Source organism: Delphinus delphis, chromosome 5, assembly GCF_949987515.2.
Source record: "Delphinus delphis chromosome 5, mDelDel1.2, whole genome shotgun sequence".
Classification (NCBI taxonomy): domain Eukaryota; kingdom Metazoa; phylum Chordata; class Mammalia; order Artiodactyla; family Delphinidae; genus Delphinus; species Delphinus delphis.
In genome coordinates, this window is record NC_082687.1 from 134,975,620 (window position 1) to 134,994,086 (window position 18,467).

Genomic DNA, 18,467 nt, shown 5'->3' on the forward strand with positions numbered 1-18,467 from the left:
TGGCATGTCCACATCTACGAGTTGAGTGTAAGTCACTGTGATTCTTGTTCCAAAGTTTGTTTATGCCAATGGTAGTAGTTACTGTATTTACATAATTTAATGTTACGTGAACCGATGGTGCAAAAAGAAATTGTTGTTTCTAAGAACACTAAAAGCTTTGAAAAGTCTCAATAAAGGCAGATCTCTTTAAAATGCTATTGAATTGGGTGTGGGTGACACAACTGGAAAATAGTTAACATCTGTTGGGTGTTTACTGTGTGTCAGGCACTACGTTAAGCCTTTATATAAAATATCTGTTTGGTCCTCACAGTAACTCTGAAATGGGTACTGAGAAAACCAAGGTACAAAGAGGCTGAGCAACTTGCCTGATTTAGGAAGTGGTATGGCCAGGATTTTGAAAGAAAATAATAATGGAGTCTGTGCTGAGATTATTTTACAAGAAATTTAAGTTTCTGAAATCCATAGACAATTCAGAATGGGTGCAGTCATTCGAGAATCAAAGACTCTGCCCTTAAGGGAAGGCCTTGGCTGTCTACCTGAAGACCAGAAGTGGTTGTACATTTGTATTTCAAAATTAGAATAAAGTGTTGAAAACAAAAAAAACCCAGAAGGCTAGTTTCATGTAACACCTCATTCAAATTTTCTCGTGCCTGCATTTTTCAGGCCCTGTACTTTATTTTATTTTATTTATTTTTGGCTGTGTTGGGTCTTCATTGCTGCGCGTGTAGGCTTTCTCTAGTTGCGGAGAGCGGGGGCTATTCTTCGTTGAGGTGCTTGCGGGCTCTAGAGCGCAGGCGCATGGGCTTAGTTGCTCCTTGGCATGTGGGATCTTCCCGGACCAGGGCTCGAACCCATGTCCCCTGCATTGGCAGGCAGATTCTTAACCACTGCGCCACCAGGGAAGCCCCAAGCCCTGTACTTTTTGACACAGAGATGAAAAAAAAACTTTAGCCTTTTAGTGTTCATAAAAATAATCTTAGTTTTAGGGATTTCTAGTCCAAACTCAGGCACTACTCTCTATAACTTTCCCCTCATGGAAGGCAGGGTCTCTGCTGGAATGGACAACTCTGTGCATGTCCTTCTTCCGTGGTTGCAAGCCTGCTCCCCTATCATTTTCCTCAGTGGTTCTACTTCGTGAGAAATCCTCTTTTCTGCCTGTAATTGTTTCTGAATCTGACATAGAACTTGGTGCCTGACATATAACAGGCATTCAAGTAACCCTTATTTTCAGAAAATGAGACTGACATCATGCATTAGTCCAACACATTTATTCAACATTGATTGTGTGCTTGGCACTGTGCTTGGCCATTAAGGAGGATGGTAAGCCAACAGTCCTTGTCTTCCGGGGCCTTTGTCTCGGGGGCACAGAGGACGAAGCAGACATTCACAAAGCGGTGGGTCAAAGGCTGGCATGGGGCTAAACGCAGGCTGCTGTGGGGTGCAGAGGGCTGTAAGACGGGGGAGAGGATGCTTTAGGGTCCTGGCTTCTATAATCAACAGATTATTTATCTAGTCAGTTGGAACATCTCCAGCACAGGTCATGTAATTTGAGAGACCATCGGCAGCTTTGCTGCTTAAAGCAAGGCCAGCCTCATCAGTCTGTTTTGTGTCTTTGTGCTCGCAGAGACCTGCTAGTCACTGGGTTGAAGGCTTATGAGGAAAGGTTTGGATCCACCTGGGTAACTGCCAGTGGTTCAGAGTCAGCTGAAAATACCTGTTCTCTCTAGTGAACCAAGGGGCTGGATACTGATAATGAAAGCTGCTCGCTTGGTGAAGGCACCGAGCCTGTTGCCAGTTTGACTTTCAAGCCTCCTCAGCCACAACAGAACCTAGTGCGCCTGTGTCGCTTTCAGTTTGAGACACCGGGAAAACCAAGTTCTATTTGTCAGTGATTCACTACTTCACTTTGGTCTTGATGAATAGGGTGGAGAGAAGACAGAAATTAGAGGTAGTAGAGGTTGAGGAGAAGGGAAGTAGGAAGGCAAAGCTTTTTACTCCCCTCCTTGTTACATTTGTGTGCTCTGATAAGTACAGTGTTGTAAAAAAGTGTGTAAGTGTGCTGAAGGAATTTTAATCAACCTTTATTGGCTTTAAAGGGAACACACTTCAGAAAACAAAATCATGTCATCAAAAGATGAAAGTTATTGTGATTTTCTCACGACCAACTGAGTCATCTGCCTAGAGAAGGGTTTCTAAAGGTGTTTAGCACCAAAAAAGAGGTCACCCTCCTTACGAGCTTTCTTATTCTTAAGTTTAGCGGTGGGAGAATACTGTTAATCCCAAATCCGCACATCTCAAAATCCAAGCTAAGGTTAAGAAGAAATAAAACCAAGCCCCTAGCTCCCCAAAGTGTCAAAGAAACCGGAAAATATTCATCACTGATTCCAGGTTAAGGAGATAGACCTATCAGGTGTTTCTTACATGAACTCAAGGAGTGAGAGACATTTTAATATTTGATACAGAGTGAAATCATGTGCACAGTGAGGGTCCAAGATCTGAAAATATCTCGCTGAAAACAAAAGGCTTACAGACAGTCGGCAGTCACCAGTCTATATATTTTGCACCTGGCAAAATACACAATACAGTCACCACTCTGTCTTCACTGGAAGACAAAATTTCATTTTTTGGTACAGATCAATGCATTTCTTTCGTGGATCCAAGAAAACGTTTCATTAGAATTGAAGACTCGTTGAGCCAGAAACAAACATTCACAGTTAAGCAGACAGACTGAGCCTCCTTTCATTGGAAAAGGAGAGACGAAGGAACGTCAGCTCCTTTCCCTGGTTCTCATTCCTCCTGTTCCTGGGTATTTTTTTATTACCCCAGAAGCTAGTGCTACTTACATGCAAAACAATTTTAGACTAAGGGAATTAGTGAGGTTCGAACCGAGCCGGGAGACTCAGGACCACACAGTTCAATGCATTCAAGGGGCATTTCACACAGCTTAATGCACAGGAATGTTGTTGGCACCCTGCCCCTTTGTCGAACCCTGTCACACATGGAGGAAGGAGTTCTCCTCAGTGTCAGGACACTGAAATTATGGAATTGCTCAGATAGAAAAGGGCTTTTGACAGCTTTTTATGAGGAGTAAGTCATCCCTGTTCGTTCCTCTGTACCTGTTTTACTTAACCCTGTATGAACTGAGTGCTAACTCAATTTTGTGCGCAGCACTAATTGGGAAGCTGAAAAATTAAGAAGACAAAACACAGTTCCATCCCAGACATCATAGGCTGCCTTAAGAATGGCAAGGAATGGAGCATAAGCGTTAACGAAGGATGAAGTTTGGTGAGATCGAAGACGCTCTGCCGACTCTTTCCCGTCAAGGAGGCAGAAAGGCTTTGGCTTCCCTGATCTTCTGCTTCACGCCTCTGCAGGACAGAATAAGCCCAGCGTGATGGTGCTTCAGGGCTTCCAAGTGCTGGCTGAGTTCTGCAGTCCTATCCACCTTCTCTTCCATGTCCCGAAGGAGTGCTTCCTTGCCCAGAAGCCCGCACTTCTGATTCAGCTTGATGTTGTCAGTCCGCAGGCTGTCCCGGGCTTGCTTAGTCTTGGTCAGGATGTCCCTCTTTAGGGCCACCTGAGCCTCAGTCTGCATAAGCTCTGACTTTTTACACGCATTTTCTATGTCCACAAAGTGTAACTTTTCCTTCACATGGGTTATGATTTGCACATGGTTGGTCACCTTGCTGCGCAGTTTCAAAAGCTCCTCATTTCTCTCCTCGACTTTCTCATGCAAGGTCTGGTTCTCAGTCTTAAGCTGTTCAAAATCTATCAGGAGCAGGCCCTCTGTCTGGTCCTCCTGGGCCCTCAGCTTGTTTTCAAAGTGCACCAAACTCTGCTTCAGCTGCACGTTCTCTAGCCTCACAGCGCTTATCGCCTTCTCCTTCTTATCCTCCAACGCCTGGATCCGCTCCACCTCTCGCAGAGCGGCCTGGCGACCACCCCTCATCCAGCAGCTGCCCATGGCCTGCATCACCACCTGCTTCTTGAGTGCCTGCAAGCGTCGCCATTCCTCCTCCACCCGGGAGAGCTTCTCTTCGCACTGCCGCTTCAGCTGGTCCAGCTCGCGGTGGTACCAGCGCAGGTCATCTGACTCCTGCTTCTTCAGATCCTCCAGCATGGCCAGATGGCGTAGGTACGCTTGCTGTTTCTCGGGGGCCTCAGGCTCCGCGCCCTTCTCGGGCACCTCGGCTGCATCCAGGCCCTTCTTGCGCAGCGCCTCGAGGATCCTTTGCTGCAGGTAGATGCTGTAACGCTGTTGGCGCTCTCGCTCCGCCGTCAGGGAGCGGAACTGTGCCAGGAGCTCGGCGCGCAGCTGCTGCTCCTGCTGCTTCTGCACCTCCTCAGTCCAGTCGCAGCTCTCAAGCTCGGGTCCCTCGTCCAAATCCCCCAGCTCGTCCTCGGTTTTGCCCAGGCCTCCTTGCACAAGCTTCTTCTGGCTCTCCTCGCTCTCTTCTCCTTCCTCCGCCAGCTGTCCTTCCCGCTCAGCCTCTCGGTCTGGCGCAGCCTCTTCCTTGCCGGCCGTGGCCTGCTGCAGACAGACCTGCGACGGGATTTCCTTCCTCCTCGGCTCCGCCGCCACCTCCGCCTCGTCCTCCTCCTTCCACTCCTCCTCTGGTTCCTCGGGGCCGCCTTCGGGCTCCGGCTTCGCTGGTTCCTCAGGCCCCGCCTCCGCCAGGTCCCGTGGCTCGGCCTCCGCCTCGGCCTCGGCCGGCCACTCCGGCTCTCCGGGCCCCTTCTCTCCAGCAACCTCGGTGGCCGCCGGCTGTTCCTGGGACTCGGCCGGCTCGGCGCCTTCCTCTGAAGCCTCTACTGCCTCCGCCTCCGGCTCCGCGGGTTCGGCCGCGGACTGGGGGCCAGAGCTGGTTTTGATCCCGGACAGCCGTGAGGCCAGGCTCTCCACAGCTCCAGCTTCCTTCTCGGGGTCCCCATTGTGGTCGGAGCGGTCGTCCATCTCCCTCCCGCCGGGCCGGCGCCGCGGTCCCCGGCTGCAGGCTGTTAAGTTTCCAGGGGCAACCAGGGGCGCGCGCGGTGGGCCCGGCGATTGGCTGGACGTCCTCCTGACGCCCTGCCCCTTTCCCCCGCCTCCTGGCAAGAGCAGGCCAATGGGAGGTCGCGAGCGGACGACGGGTAGCGTTGATTGGGGGAGGCCGTAGGCTCGCTCCACGAGGGGCGTGGCGCGTGTGCCGCGCTTCCTTTCCGCCCTTTTCCCCGCGCCCGGCCTGGGGCGGGGCGTCGGGGAGACTCTGGGAGCGGCGGGCGGCCGGCGCTAAGGACGCGCAGGCGCAGCGCGGCGGGCCGGGCCCCAGCGCGGTGGCGCGCGCGGGGCGCCTGCGCGGTGCAGCGGGGCGACGGCGGCGGCGGCGGCGGCGGCCGGGCCGGCCCGAGGGCGCCTGCGTGTTGAGGCGGGACGCGGCCCGGCAGGCCGGCTCCGGCGGCGCCTGGGCGGGGCGGCGCGGTGGCGGCGGCCGCGGCGGCGGGCGACGGTTGCTGGAGCGCGGCGGCGGGCCCGGGCGGCGGCGCGCTGACGGCGGGCGCGGCGGCGGCGGGCGCGGGCGGCGGGCGGGGGAAGATGGCGGAGCTCGGTAAGAAGTACTGCGTGTACTGCCTGGCCGAGGTGAGCCCGCTGCGCTTCCGCTGCACCGAGTGCCAGGACATCGAGCTGTGCCCCGAGTGCTTCTCAGCCGGCGCCGAGATCGGCCACCACCGCCGCTACCACGGCTACCAGCTGGTGGACGGCGGGCGCTTCACGCTGTGGGGGCCCGAGGCCGAGGGCGGCTGGACCAGCCGCGAGGAGCAGCTTTTGCTGGATGCCATCGAGCAGTTCGGCTTCGGAAACTGGGTGAGCAGCGGGCCGGGAGGCCGGCGCACCTGCGGGTTCGGCGCGGCCGCGGAGGGCCGGGGGGACAGGGCCAGTTCACGCCCCAGACCCGGCGCAGAGAGGTTAAGCCACCCGCCCAAGGTCACACAGCAGGAAGTAGCGGAGCGGGGATTCGGACCGTGGCTGTCTTGACACCAGGGCCGTTTTCCCCGCCTTTGGGATTCCTTCCGTAGGTGTCTGCCGAATGCACCCCTTGGGCGAGACACCGGACGGAGTGGGAGTCGGGGGACACAGGAAGGTCCGCAGACTTGACAGCAGTAGGCGCCCGAGGAAGGAGTTGGTTTTGCCTGGAGGACAGTGGTGGTGAAGGCCAGACGAGCTCCTCACGGGCCCGCGGCCTCTCCCACCGCCTCGCAGGCGCTCACCTTGCCTTCATGGCCCCGCTCGCTTTGTGGCCTGTGTCCCCTGCCAGGCACTTGTTCATCCTGGCGTCTCTTCGACACCAGGACCTCGTGTGAGGACTCAGTGGGTTCCGCCACAGGAACGTCCCGTCCTGGGTTTTGGTCTCTTCCTCTGTCAGGAGGTTTCTATAGGGACACTTATCTGAGAGGAAAAGGCGAGAGCTGGACTGGATTCGTTTACAGCGGGCTCCTTGAGAGAGAGAGACGTGGCGGTGCTTCTCTAGGTGGTCCCTGAGGAGCGCTCTTTTCACTCTGCAAGAGGAAGCTCTCATCCCTATTAGAAGGGAAAAAGCCTGGCTGTACTCTGGGCCGCAACCGTCAAGGATGTGCGGCCACCTCCAGGCATTGTGAGAAGTAGGGAGGAGAGACCCGACCCCAGCTCCCCATCTTTCCAGACCCTTCCACTTGATGGTCCCCTCGCTTCCCCGAACCAGTATTTCATCTTGCTGCCACTTCTCCAGCAGTACAGCCGGCCCTCAGTATCCATGGGGAATGCGTTTCAGAACCCTCCCAGGCCACCAGAGTCCTCCAGTACTCAGTCCCTTGTATAAAATGGCGAAGCGGGGTTGAACCCACGGGTACCAAGAGCCGACCGTACACCCCTCCTCCTGGGCTTACTGGAAGACATTCCACACTTCTCCCCACATTCCCAAACACACCGTGCCTTTATTTATGTTTGCTTTTCTTTCTGTAAAGTGAGCCAGTCTTCAGGGACCAGTACCCGTTCCACAGCCCTGGAATCTTTACTCTTCTCCCCAACTCCTTAGAGACACTGCTGTACAAAGTCTCACCTAGGCACCAGCGTCATGATTGCCACCCGCCAAAACCTTCCTTCTCACTTTGTCCTGAAATGCCGTTTATTGATGTGTGTGGAGCATCTGCTCTGAGCGTGTTACAGAAAGGCTTCACGCGGGTCTTCAGGGGCTTACAGTGCTGTGAGCAGCTGGCCCCGAGCCTGGAGTTCTGCCCTGAGCTCCGGCCTTCGATCGCGAACCCGTCCCAGACATCCTCGTGCTTGTCTCCCGGACACCTCGACGTTCCCTGACCCAGATCTCACACCTCGAGCAGTTGCTCGGGCTGCACATGAAGAGCCATCCTCAGGGCCTTCTGGGTCCAGTTCAGCAGCAGGCCTGTCTTCAGAATATTTCCAGAATCTAACCTCTTGTCACAGCCTTAGTCCGGGCTGATGTTTACCTCTCGCCCGAGCACTTCGGGAGCCTCCTTACTGGCCTCTCTGCTTCATGCTTGTGCCCTGCAGCCCATTCCAGGCAACAGGATCAGAGTGATCTTTGAGGACACGTCACGTCACACCAGCTTTCAGTGGCGTCCAGTTCTCTGCAGATGAAACTTCAGGGCCTGCAGGCCTTATATTTCCTGCCTACTCCTGGGATCCCCGCTGCTATCCTCCTTGATCATTTTTTAGTTCTTCTGCTTAGAGAGTTCTTCCCCCAGATCATGGCTCGTGACTAGTCTTTCTTCCTGTATATCAGTGCCTTAGAGAGCCTTCCCTTCCCCACTTCATTCTTGCAGCTCTTATCTCTACAGTAGCAGCTCAGAATAGCTAGCGTGGACCGAGAGCCTAGCTGGGTGCCAGGCACCGTGCTGAGCTCTCCTGTGTTGCTTGTGAGATCTTCCCGGCAGCCCAGTGCAGCAGGTTTTAAACTGAATAGTTTGACTTCAGAGGCTGTGCTCCTAGCTGCACTGTCTACACTGCCTGCCCTGCAGCACTGTGGAAAATGCTCGAAAAACGAGCCGGGGACTAAAACGTTTGTAGTGTATCGGAGGAAGCTGGGAGGGCGTTCTGGAAAGCAGGACTTTTCAAACTTTAACTTGCACATGAATCACCTGGGGAGCTTGTTAAAAATGCAGATTCTGGCTCCCGGCCGGCAGCAGGCTCGGCTGTTACGAGAGACAAAGCCGGGTGCTTCTCCCTGCCGAACCGGGGGTGGGTTTCTGGGGTAGGCTGGCCAGGCCTGGAGGGCCACAGGCCACGCCGAGGCGCCGGCTCCAGTGTCTGTAGCTGTGCTGTCTGGGGCTGCTTTACCCTGAGCTTCACTGTGCGTCATCAGAAGCTCCTCTGCTGCTCTGAGATGTGTGTCGTTTCCAGGTGTGCGCTCGGTGTGCGCTCGTAAGCGGTGTGTCCCACTCTTGCCGTCGTTGGCAAGCACCGGTTCTGGGTGACGCTCCTCCCAGCGGCCCTGTGGGGTTGCTCTTAGTTTACAGCTGAAGAGCAGCGACTCTGAGAACTTAAAGTGCTCGTGCAGGATGCCCCAGCCTTCCACGCGGTGGAGCCAGGGTTTAGACACAGGCCTGACCCCGGAGCCTGGGCCTTAGCCTCCCCGGGGTAACGAGCGACGTGAGGAGCCAGGTCTGGACCCGGCTCGGTGGGAGGTGAGTGGGTGGGACGGGGCGGGGTGCAGGAACCGGCTTTCATGGGCTGAGTGTGAAGTGTGGAGAAAGGCAGTGGGGACGGTGGCGCGGAGGCAGGTGACAGCCTTCATTCCGATTTCTCCGATGGTTCGTGTGAGCGCGGGGTCGTGGGGACTTTGTGGGGACAGGCTGCCGTGAAGCCCGGGCCATCTGCTCACGCCGTGTCCCAGCGCTGCGGGCCCGGCCGAGGGGTACTGGCAGTAAGGCCGGGAGGGTTTGGGGACGAGCCGCGGGGGCCGGGGGGGACACACAGCTGTGATGGCGAGACCGCGGAAGGGCTGGCGGGTGGGCCCACAGGGTCTCATCACCGTGGGTATTGAGACCTCCTCCCCCAAGGGCAGCCGGTTGTGTTGTGGACGCTGTGCAGATTCAGAATGAGACACGGATCCTGCAGGAATGCAGATACAGATGTAAACACAAGGGTGAAATATTCTACGTTTGTTGATTGGTTGCTGGAGCATTGAACAGTTTGAGGGAGGCCCGGGCTCCTGCAGACGGTGGTCAGGAGGACTCTAGGGGGAGGTGGGGTTCAAGCTGGCCTTGAAGCTAGATTTCAAATTGAAAAAGGAGGCGAAGCTCTCTGTGGACTCTGCGGGGGCTTGTGCTTGTGCACATACATTCGGCCTGATTATTGGAGGCAGGTGGAATGTCCTGAACAAGGAGTTTTACGCTTGTAGATGACAGTAGGCGTCCGGCAGCCTGGGTGATGCCGGATATGTAGGTGATCGCTGTGCTGTGCAGTCGTTGGTTCATTTGTTCATCTGGCACTACTTGGGGCCCGTTTTTTTTTTTTTTTTTTTTGCGGTACGCAGGCCTCTCACTGCTGTGGCCTCTCCCGTTGCGGAGCACAGGCTCCGGACGCGCAGGCTCAGCAGCCATGGATCACGGCCCAGCCGCTCCGCGGCATGTGGGATCTTCCCGGACCGGGGCACGAACCCGCGTCCCCTGCATCGGCAGGCGGACTCTCAACCACTGCGCCACCAGGGAAGCCCTGGGGCCCGTTTTATGTCAGCCCCTGTGCTAGGTGCACAGAGTAGCCCCTGGCTGAGGTCTGGAAATAGGTGTTTACAGACGTTCTCTGGGAGTCCTAATGCAGTGGGTCAGCAGAGCCTCGTTTGGGGACCATGAGAACTGTCACCTTCTCAACCAGGCACAAGTCCCTTCTGTGTTGGTGGGAGCGGGCAAGTCCATCCTGTGAGCCTCCCGACGGCGGGGTTCTCAGTCGCCATTGCGGATGGCGAGGAGGCGGCGGGGGGAAGAGCCTGGATGGAGAAACCAGCCAGGATGGGCACGGTTATGCAGAGCAGTGTGACTGAGAGCGCCTGGTCGGCTTGTTAAACGCGGGTCCTGCCCCCCTCCCCCTCCGGGTTCTGAAGTCACAGGTCTGAGTCTTGGTGTGAGAATCTGCATTTCTCACCACTTCACCGGTGAAGCTGCCGCTGGCCCAGGGGCCCTCCTTAAACACCACTGATGTGGAGCACGGCCTGTGACTTCTAAAACTTCTATTATTTTAAAAAAAGTATATATTTTTATTGTGGTGAAACATACATAATGTAAACGTTGCCATTTCAACCTGTTGTAAGTGTCCAGTTCGGCGGCATTAGTACGTCCACGTTGGGCAGCCATCACCACCATCGTCCCCAGAACATCTTCACAGACAGAAACTCCGTCCCCCGTCTCCACCTCCCCCAGCCCCTCGTAGTTGCTATTCTACTTTGTGTCCCTGTGGGTTTGCCTGTTCTGGGGACCTCACGTAAGTGGGTTCACGTAATAATGTTTGTGCTTTTGTGACTGGCTTGTTTCACTTAGGATAATGTTCCCCAGGTTCGTCAGGGTTGCAGCAGGTGTCAGGACGTCCTTCCTCCTTAAGGCTGAATAATACTCCATTATGTGGACCGACCACCTTTTGCTTATCCAGTCTTCCTCGATGGGCATTTGGGTTGCTTCCACTTTTGGCTGTTGGGAATGATGCTGCAGTGAATGTAGGTGTGCAGTTATCTTTTGGAGTCCTTATTTTGGGTAGATACCAGGAGATGGAATTGCTGGATCTGTGTAGTCTTTTTGAGGACCTGCCGTGCTCTGTTTTTGCAGTGGGGCACACAGCTTTATCAGGCTATTTCACAGGTGGCCTGCTTTGACCCGAGAGGCTTTAGTCCCCTTGAGGGCCAGTCCCCTGTGTGAGCTGGTGAATCCTGAGTGAGTTTAGGGAGGCAGACAGGGAACCTGGAACTGGGGGGAGGCTTACAGAACTTTCCAGCTAAAAAACCTATCAGACAGGATTAGTGGCCCCGGGACACAGGGCCCGTGGAATGGCTGATGACCTGGAAGCACAGACGAGAGACCCGTGTTAGTCACCGACCTCTGCGGTCGGAGGCGGCCCTGACCTGGACAGCAGCGCATCCCGGAGGAGGGGTCGGGCTGGAAGGCAGGGGAAGGTCTGGGGCCTACGATGCGGGATGGGTGGCCCAGGGCGTCCTTCCAGCCCCCAGAGGCAGGCGGGCTGTTCTCTTCAGTGTGAAAGGTGACCGGCCGGGGCTGGAGGAGGCAATGGCCGCGTCCAGGGCCCTGTGTGAGCGCGCAGGGGGCTGGCCTGGCCCGGGGTCCTCGCAGCCGGTCCGAGGAGAAGGGCACACACGCACGCGGGGGCGCAGAGGTCCAGGCGGGGCTGCAGGTCCGGGTCCGGGTCCGAAGCCAGCCCCCGGGACTGCCGGGTTGCTTCTGTCCCCTTGAGGCTTCTTCCCTTAAAGAGAAAGGAAGCTGGAGCGGGGCCTCTCTGGGGAGATGCAGCGCACGTCCGCCCCGGGCCTGGCCCCTGAGCCTCCGGAGCAAAGGCAGACGCTGCCGCCGAGAAAGGATGTGCGCTCTCTAGGACGCTCTAGAGCAGAACCGCCAGCCTGCACAGGAAGGATGCTCTGTGACGCTAAAGATAGTCGTTCTGTTAAAGGCACTGGTTTGTGCACAGAGATTGGACTGAATTCTCTGCCCGGGAAGAAGTAGGTCATGCAGTGCCCTCACACATCCCGGAGGGGAGAGAGGGAGCCGCGGCCGCACTTCTGTGATGTGGTCCGTCTGGAAGGGAGAGCTGGAGCCCGGCGGCGGGGCCTTGCGCTGCCTTTTGAACGTCTCAGAAAGCAGTTGACTGCATGGCCTGCTCTTGCTGTGCCCTGCGCCACCGGGTGGGCGAGTGCTGGCCGGTGCCCTGGGGGTAGCTTCACCTAGGGTTATTCTCCCAGTCCGTAAAAGTCATGGTACCTCGTGAGAACTGCTAGGAGGATGAAACGAGGTGACAGATGTAAAGGGTCGTACGCTATTCATGATGATTTTTGTTTTATCCTGACCAAACCCTTTAAGAGGAGGAATTACAGATCAAGCAGCAGAAGTTGAGAGGTTAAGGACCCCACGCTAGTGAGTAATTGAGCCAGAATCTGACCCTAGTTCTGGGGATCGTCAAAGCCTCCCTGGAGGAGATGATCTGGGTCTTGAGAATAAACACAGGTTGTGGAAGTGACGCTGACAGCTTCGCAGTAGTAACAATAGCCAACATCCCTGGGGGCACGCTGTGCCCGGCACTGGGCCAAGCACTGTGCGTGCATCACCTCATTAACTCCCTCTTCTGTGCTGTGAAGGAGGTGGTAGCATTACCTCCGTAATTCAGACAGGGAGACTGAGGCACAGAGAAGTGACTCGTCTGAGTTGCTGAGCAGTGAAGGGGTGGAGCCAGGAGTGGGTCGCGAGGCCTGGCCCCAGCCTGCGCACGTGGAGGATGGTCGGCACTTGTCTGGAGGATGTCGGCATGGCAGCCCGGCGAGCAGACCTTCAGGTCAGGAGGGGCCGAGGCTGCCTCTGGTGAAAGCGGCCAGCACGGAGGGCAGAGACCCCGAGGCGGCGCCACTGGCGGGAGCGGGCTGGCCCGCAGTGCTGGCGGCTCTCTGGACGGTTCTTTCTCCCTTTCCCTGCTCAGGTGCTGGAGGCTGGCATGCGTGCGCCTGGAAAGGCCGGAGGGCGTGCAGAGCAGCCAGAGAGCCCGGTGGAGCTGTTGCCCACTGGGGCCTCCTTCCTCTCCTGGAGAGGCCGCATCCTGGCCTGGGTCTAGTGACCTTGGAAAGTAGACTTCACGGGCCCAGTTCAGTGTCTGAGAGACACGTTTTCCTTTATTTTTCGGAGGACTTAAGGAAGCAGCATCCCTAACTCTCCTTACCTTTTTGCAAAGATGGGAGTCTCTTTTTTTCTAAGCGTTTAGCGTTAGACTTCGGGCTACTTGCGGTGTGTTACTGCGTGCTGCAGTGGGAGCGGAACCAACCGCAGGATACAGTTGTGTTCCTTGTTTAGTTCTAGTTGTACTTGAAGTGAACTTTCTCTTCAAATCTCTTTCCCCCAAACTCACTTTTGTTGCTCCTGCCTGCCCAGCCGTCTGTCTGTCCATCCATGCTTCTGTTCATCTGTCCTTCCATCCATCCATCTTCTGTCCATCTATCTATCCGTCTATCCATCCATCCGGATTAAGCAACAACTTTGACCTTGAACGTGTGAGGGAAAGAACTTCCCTCCCATTCACCCCCCTGCTGTCACATGGGATGCTGTCACTTGGTGATGGGACACTCCTCTCACGTGTGTGGGCTGGCCTTGTGTGACCACTGACACGTGAAGCTTGAAGGGGGTGACGAGCAGGGTGCTGGGCCTGTGGCAGGAGTGCCGTTGCTGTTTTTAACCATCATCTTTCTATGGTTTCGCTTCCCTGAACCTGTCTGCCTTCTGTGGACTCCTTTTAGAATCAGAGCTGGGTCATCGCTGTCACTTAGACTGTTCCGTTATGACCCTCCCTGCTTGAGGGTCCTTGGAAACAAGGGTCTTGCGTGCTTTCCCGGGCCTTTCTCAGTGCTCGTTAAGCCCACGTGGTGGCCCCTGGGGGGGGCGATTCTCTTCAGCAGCAGCTGGCGGCCAGTGTCTCCTGGCAGTGGCTGGCCTGATTGCTGGTGGGGGTTCCTGGGCTCCTAGTGACAGGGCGCTAGCCCCACAGCGCCCCACTGATCTGTGGCTTCATAAATAACCCCTCACCCGGGTCCGTCTGGAGCCAGAGACCCCCTTTGTTACCTGAAGAGGAGCTGGATAACTGAGGTGTCAGCGCAGGGCCCGCAGCTGTGTGGCCCTCTTGCCTGGCGAGGCCGGAAACTGCCTGGCCTCCACGCAGCGCGGGAGTGTCTGCAGATTTGCAGAGCGAGGCGTGCAGCCACGGAAGCGTTGGGGTGTTGCCCCCTGGAACACAAGAGCCGTGTCTTTTTTTTTTTTTTTTGGCGGTACGCAGGCCTCTCACTGCTGCGGCCCCTCCCGTTGCGGAGCACAGGCTCCGGACGCGCAGGCGCAGCGGCCACGGCTCACGGGTCCAGCCACCCCGCGGCACGTGGGATCCTCCCAGACCGGGGCACGAACCCATGTCCCCTGCATCGGCAGGCGGACTCTCAACCACTGCGCCACCAGGGAAGCCCAAGAGCCGTGTCTTTTAAGGGCTCTGTATGTTTTTCCTTTACACATTTTGGATGAAAATCTTAGACCTGTGTAAACAGAGAATTGAGGCAGAATTTAACTTTACTTAAAAAATACTTGTAGTTTTACTCAAAAGAAGTGAAAAACCAGCACACAGAATCCCTCGCGAAGTGTGAGCATCGTGCATCTGCCCCGTGCAGGAAGCCAGCATTGGCCCAGAGCCATTAGCCTACGCACACACAGACAGGCCCGGGGTCCCACCAGCACCCCCGTTGAGGTAGCTGCCACGTCTCGTCCTCTCTGGGTCTGCACACTTCCTTCCGTGTCTCTGGGCCCGGGACGCCTGTGGGGAGTGCTGGCCCGGTGCTTGTGGGGCGTCTGTAGTTTGGGGTTGGCTGCCGGGCCCTGGCCTCACAGTGGTGAACAGAGCCGCTCAGGGTCCCCTTTCCTGATGCTTCCCTCTGCTTGGGACTTTTCCTTAGTTTTAAAAATGGGCAGTACGTTCATAACTTGAAAACGCTAAGTCGTGAGAAGGTGTGCAGTGAAGTGGCCCACTGCCAACCCCACCCGATGCCCTGGGGGACGGGGCTGGAGTCGTGTGTCCTTAGAAGGTGTCTGATGCACCACAGGCGGAGAGCTTTCTGTCTCCCAGCCGTTTTGGCACGAGGGCACGAGGGCAGCAGCGTGAACACATCCTTCTGCTGCATGCGTTTTCAGCTGCCCCATGTGGGAGCGAACGCGGGTGAGGCCCCGGGAGCCCTCGCCGGGAGGACGCGCCGTGCATCCCTGGCCTGCGGCCCCCAGGCTTCCTTGCTGCCTCCACAGCCTCTGCTCTCTGTTCCCAGAGTGTCGGGATTGATGGAGAGAACCGCAGATCAATAAAAATACCTTGGTTTGGTCAGATGCAGCTTTACTGCTGAGAATCCTTCTGTTTTTCAGGGTTTAAATTTTACCCTCAGTGTGGTGCTCTGAGCATCTGATGCTTTCTGGGAGGCAGGTCGCTGGGGTTCAGGGTGGACAGCGGACTTGCTGGAGGGCAGAGCTCTCACAGCAGGTCTGCACCGCACCAGGGACGGGGCCCAGATCTGGGGCCCAAGTTCCTACGCACGCAGCCTGGGTGGAAGCTGCGGTGAGGGGGAGAGGCTGAGGGGCACGGCTCCCCGAGCTGGCAGCTCAGACCAGGCGCAGGCGGGCAGTCCCGCTCCCGACACGCTCACCAGGGTGACATGCTCCCGAAAGGGCGTGGGTCAGGGACAATGTCTTCCCAGCGTGTCCCAGGGGCTCCCGGGCCCCAGGGTGGGGTGGAGGAAGACCGTTACCGTCCACGAGAGCCTCGCCGGCCGCTGAGGGGGGCTCTTGCTCCTTTACTGTGGGACTCAAGGCTCCGAGGAGGGCGGGGCCAGCCTGCGTCAGTGACAGTAGCTGTTGGGAATGGTTGTGACTTGCTTTTGTTTTGTTGTTTTTTGGACGAAATGCTTCCTGGGGAAGGATAATGACAGAGTTGATGCTAAGAGTGAGTGATTTTTTTGAGTGTCTTTTCTTTTTAATAAATTTATTTTATTTTATTTATTTTTGGCTGTGTTGGGTCTTCGTTGCTGCGCACGGGCTTTCTCTAGTTGCGGCAAGCGGGGGCTACTCTTTGTTGCCGTGTGCAGGCTTCTCATTGCAGTGGCTTCTCTTGTTGCGGAGCACGGGCTCTAGAGCGCAGGCTCTGTAGCCATGGCTCGCGGGCTCAGTAGTTGTGGCTCGCGGGCTCTAGAGCGCAGGCTCAGTAGTTGTGGCGCACGGGCTTAGTTGCTCCGCGGCATGTGGGATCTTCCCGGACTAGGGCTCGAACCCATGTCCGCTGCACTGGCAGGCGGATTCCCAACCACTGTTCCACCAAGGAAGAAACCCGCTAAGAGTGATTTTTAAAGAAGAAAGCACGTAGTTTCTCCATGGGACAGAGTCTAGCTTTAGCTCTGGTCCTCCCTTTTCCCTGCATGGTGCTCAGAAAGAGGCCTTGCAGTTAGGTCCTGGTCCAGCCTTCTTTGTTCCGGTGCCTTTCAGCCCCGCCCTCTGCGCGGCACCTCCGGGAGGGCCGCTGGGTCTGGTCACTGTACCAGGGATCCTTCCTAATGCTTCCCTCCCCTCCCGTCCCCTCCCCTCCGTGCCCAGTTTGTCAGCAGCGTCAGCCCGAGGGGGCCGGCTGTTTTCTTGGGTTCCAGTTTGGCCTTTCGGGGTGCAGGGAGCATCCCGATCTCGGGGGGCGGGGGGCGCGAGTTTGTGGGGCGGAAGGCAGCCTGCGCGACGCCCCGGCGGCTGCCAGAGCCGGGAGGGCAGAGCGCGGGGCGAGCGAGGCCGGCGGGGTGCTGAGTGGCTGCCGGTGAGTGAGTGCGCATTCTGGGCAGTTACTTTCTGAAGTGGCTTTAGCGGTTGACTTTGAGGAAGAGGCCTCTTGGCAGAAGGAAAAGATTGAGGGAGTTGTACGATTTCCTCCCATTAATAACCCTGTGTTCGCGGGCAGTTACCTTCTGTAGGAACGAACGCCTGCTTGCAGCCTGGGCGTTTCCAGCTGCCAGACCACGGGGGCTGTCCGAAGTGATGGCTCGCCTTCCCCTTTGAAAGGCTCTTTCCCACTCAACCCGACCGCCCCCTAGGAAAGGGACAGGCGGACCCGCGGGGCCGGGGTGTCAAAGACCGGGCCTCGGCCCTTTCTGTTGGGAGGCGGGCAGCGCGCTGGAGACCCGGGTGCGTCTGTTGTCCGGTGTGGGAATGGAGAGGTGGGCTGGGATGAGGCGGGCGCCCCAGAGCTCTGGCTGTGCGCCCGCGTCCTGTGAGCCCCTCAGCCAGACAGCCGCCCCGAGTGCGGGGCGCGCGGCGGGCAGATCGGCCCGTGCCAGGGGCCTCTGCTCGCCCTCTTAGGGAGCCCGGAGGAGAGTCGGGGTCTCAGACATGGGTTCCAGCCCCACTCTGCCGCCAGCTTGCACCGTGACCCCGTGCACGTTGGTGCCTCTCTGGGTCCTCACTTTCTCGCGGGCGGAATCCTCGAAGTTCCCTCTAGCGCTGACTTCCACGCGATCAGCCCAGCCCAAGAGAACGTGCAGGAGGAGTGTCTCCGGTGCGGGGGGACCATAATGATGCCATAGGAAGTAGTTCAGGTGAACCTTTGTGAAAGCATTAAGGGAATCGCGCGAACGCTGAGTCTGACACTCTGACTTTGGAAATGACCTCTGACCTTTGCCCTTGTAGGAGGATATGGCTGCTCACGTTGGCGCTTCCCGGACTCCCCAGGAAGTGATGGAGCATTATGTAAGCATGTACATCCACGGAAACCTGGGGAAAGCCTGCATCCCCGACACCATCCCCAATCGGGTGACAGACCACACCTGCCCCAGTGGAGGCCCCCTGTCTCCCAGCCTCACCACCCCCTTGCCTCCCCTAGACATCTCGGTGGCCGAGCAGCAGCAGCTGGGCTACATGCCACTGCGGGACGACTACGAGATCGAGTACGACCAGGACGCCGAGACGCTCATCAGCGGGCTCTCGGTCAACTACGACGACGACGACGTGGAGATCGAGCTGAAGCGCGCGCACGTGGACATGTACGTGCGGAAGCTCAAGGAGCGGCAGCGGCGCAAGAACATCGCGCGCGACTACAACCTGGTGCCCGCCTTCCTGGGCAAGGACAAGAAGGAGAAGGAGAAGACGGCCAAGCGCAAGGTCACCAAGGAGGAGAAGGAGCTGCGGCTGAAGCTGCGGCCGCTCTACCAGTTCATGTCCTGCAAGGAGTTCGACGACCTCTTTGAAAACATGCACAAGGAGAAGATGCTGCGCGCCAAGATCCGGGAGCTGCAGCGGTACCGGCGCAACGGCATCACCAAGATGGAGGAATCGGCCGAGTACGAGGCGGCCCGGCACAAGCGGGAGAAGCGGAAGGAGAACAAGAACACGGCCGGCTCCAAGCGGGGGAAGGAGGACGGCAAGGACAGCGAATTCGCCGCCATCGAGAACCTGCCCGGCTTCGAGCTGCTGTCGGACCGCGAGAAGGTGCTCTGTAGCTCCGTGAACCTGAGCCCCGCTCGCTACGTGACCGTCAAGACCATCATCATCAAGGACCACCTCCAGAAGCGGCAGGGCATCCCCTCCAAAAGCCGCCTGCCCAGCTACCTGGACAAGGTCCTGAAGAAAAGGATTTTAAACTTCCTCACGGAGAGTGGTTGGATTTCCAGGGATGCTTCCTGAAGGCGAGTCCCTGTGAGACCTGGAGTGATGCTGAAAAGCTTGTGAGCCAA

The 18,467-nt window shown here is 57.2% G+C and overlaps 2 protein-coding genes across 2 annotated transcripts; one reads left to right on the top strand and one right to left on the bottom strand.

The window, feature by feature from the left end:
* Positions 1-2,024: 2,024 nt before the first annotated feature.
* CFAP184 (cilia and flagella associated protein 184) lies at positions 2,025-4,954 on the bottom strand. Its single transcript, XM_060011877.1, has one exon. The coding sequence runs from the start codon at positions 4,952-4,954 to the stop codon at positions 3,320-3,322; it is 1,635 nt and encodes a 544-aa protein (XP_059867860.1). The 3' UTR covers positions 2,025-3,319.
* Positions 4,955-5,529: 575 nt separating this feature from the next.
* TADA2B (transcriptional adaptor 2B) lies at positions 5,530-18,467 on the top strand. Its single transcript, XM_060011879.1, has 2 exons — positions 5,530-5,842; positions 17,425-18,467. Exons 1-2 carry the CDS (start codon positions 5,573-5,575, stop codon positions 18,415-18,417), a joined length of 1,263 nt encoding a protein of 420 aa, XP_059867862.1. The 5' UTR covers positions 5,530-5,572; the 3' UTR covers positions 18,418-18,467.

Bases quoted from the DNA above. Each gene is read 5' to 3' on its own strand.
- TADA2B (XM_060011879.1), top strand. From the start codon at position 5,573: ATGGCGGAGCTCGGTAAGAAGTACTGCGTGTACTGCCTGGCCGAGGTG. The intron at 5,843-17,424 runs GTGAGCAGCGGG...TTGCCCTTGTAG, and splicing joins AGTTCGGCTTCGGAAACTGG to GAGGATATGGCTGCTCACGT.
- CFAP184 (XM_060011877.1), bottom strand. From the start codon at position 4,954: ATGGACGACCGCTCCGACCACAATGGGGACCCCGAGAAGGAAGCTGGA.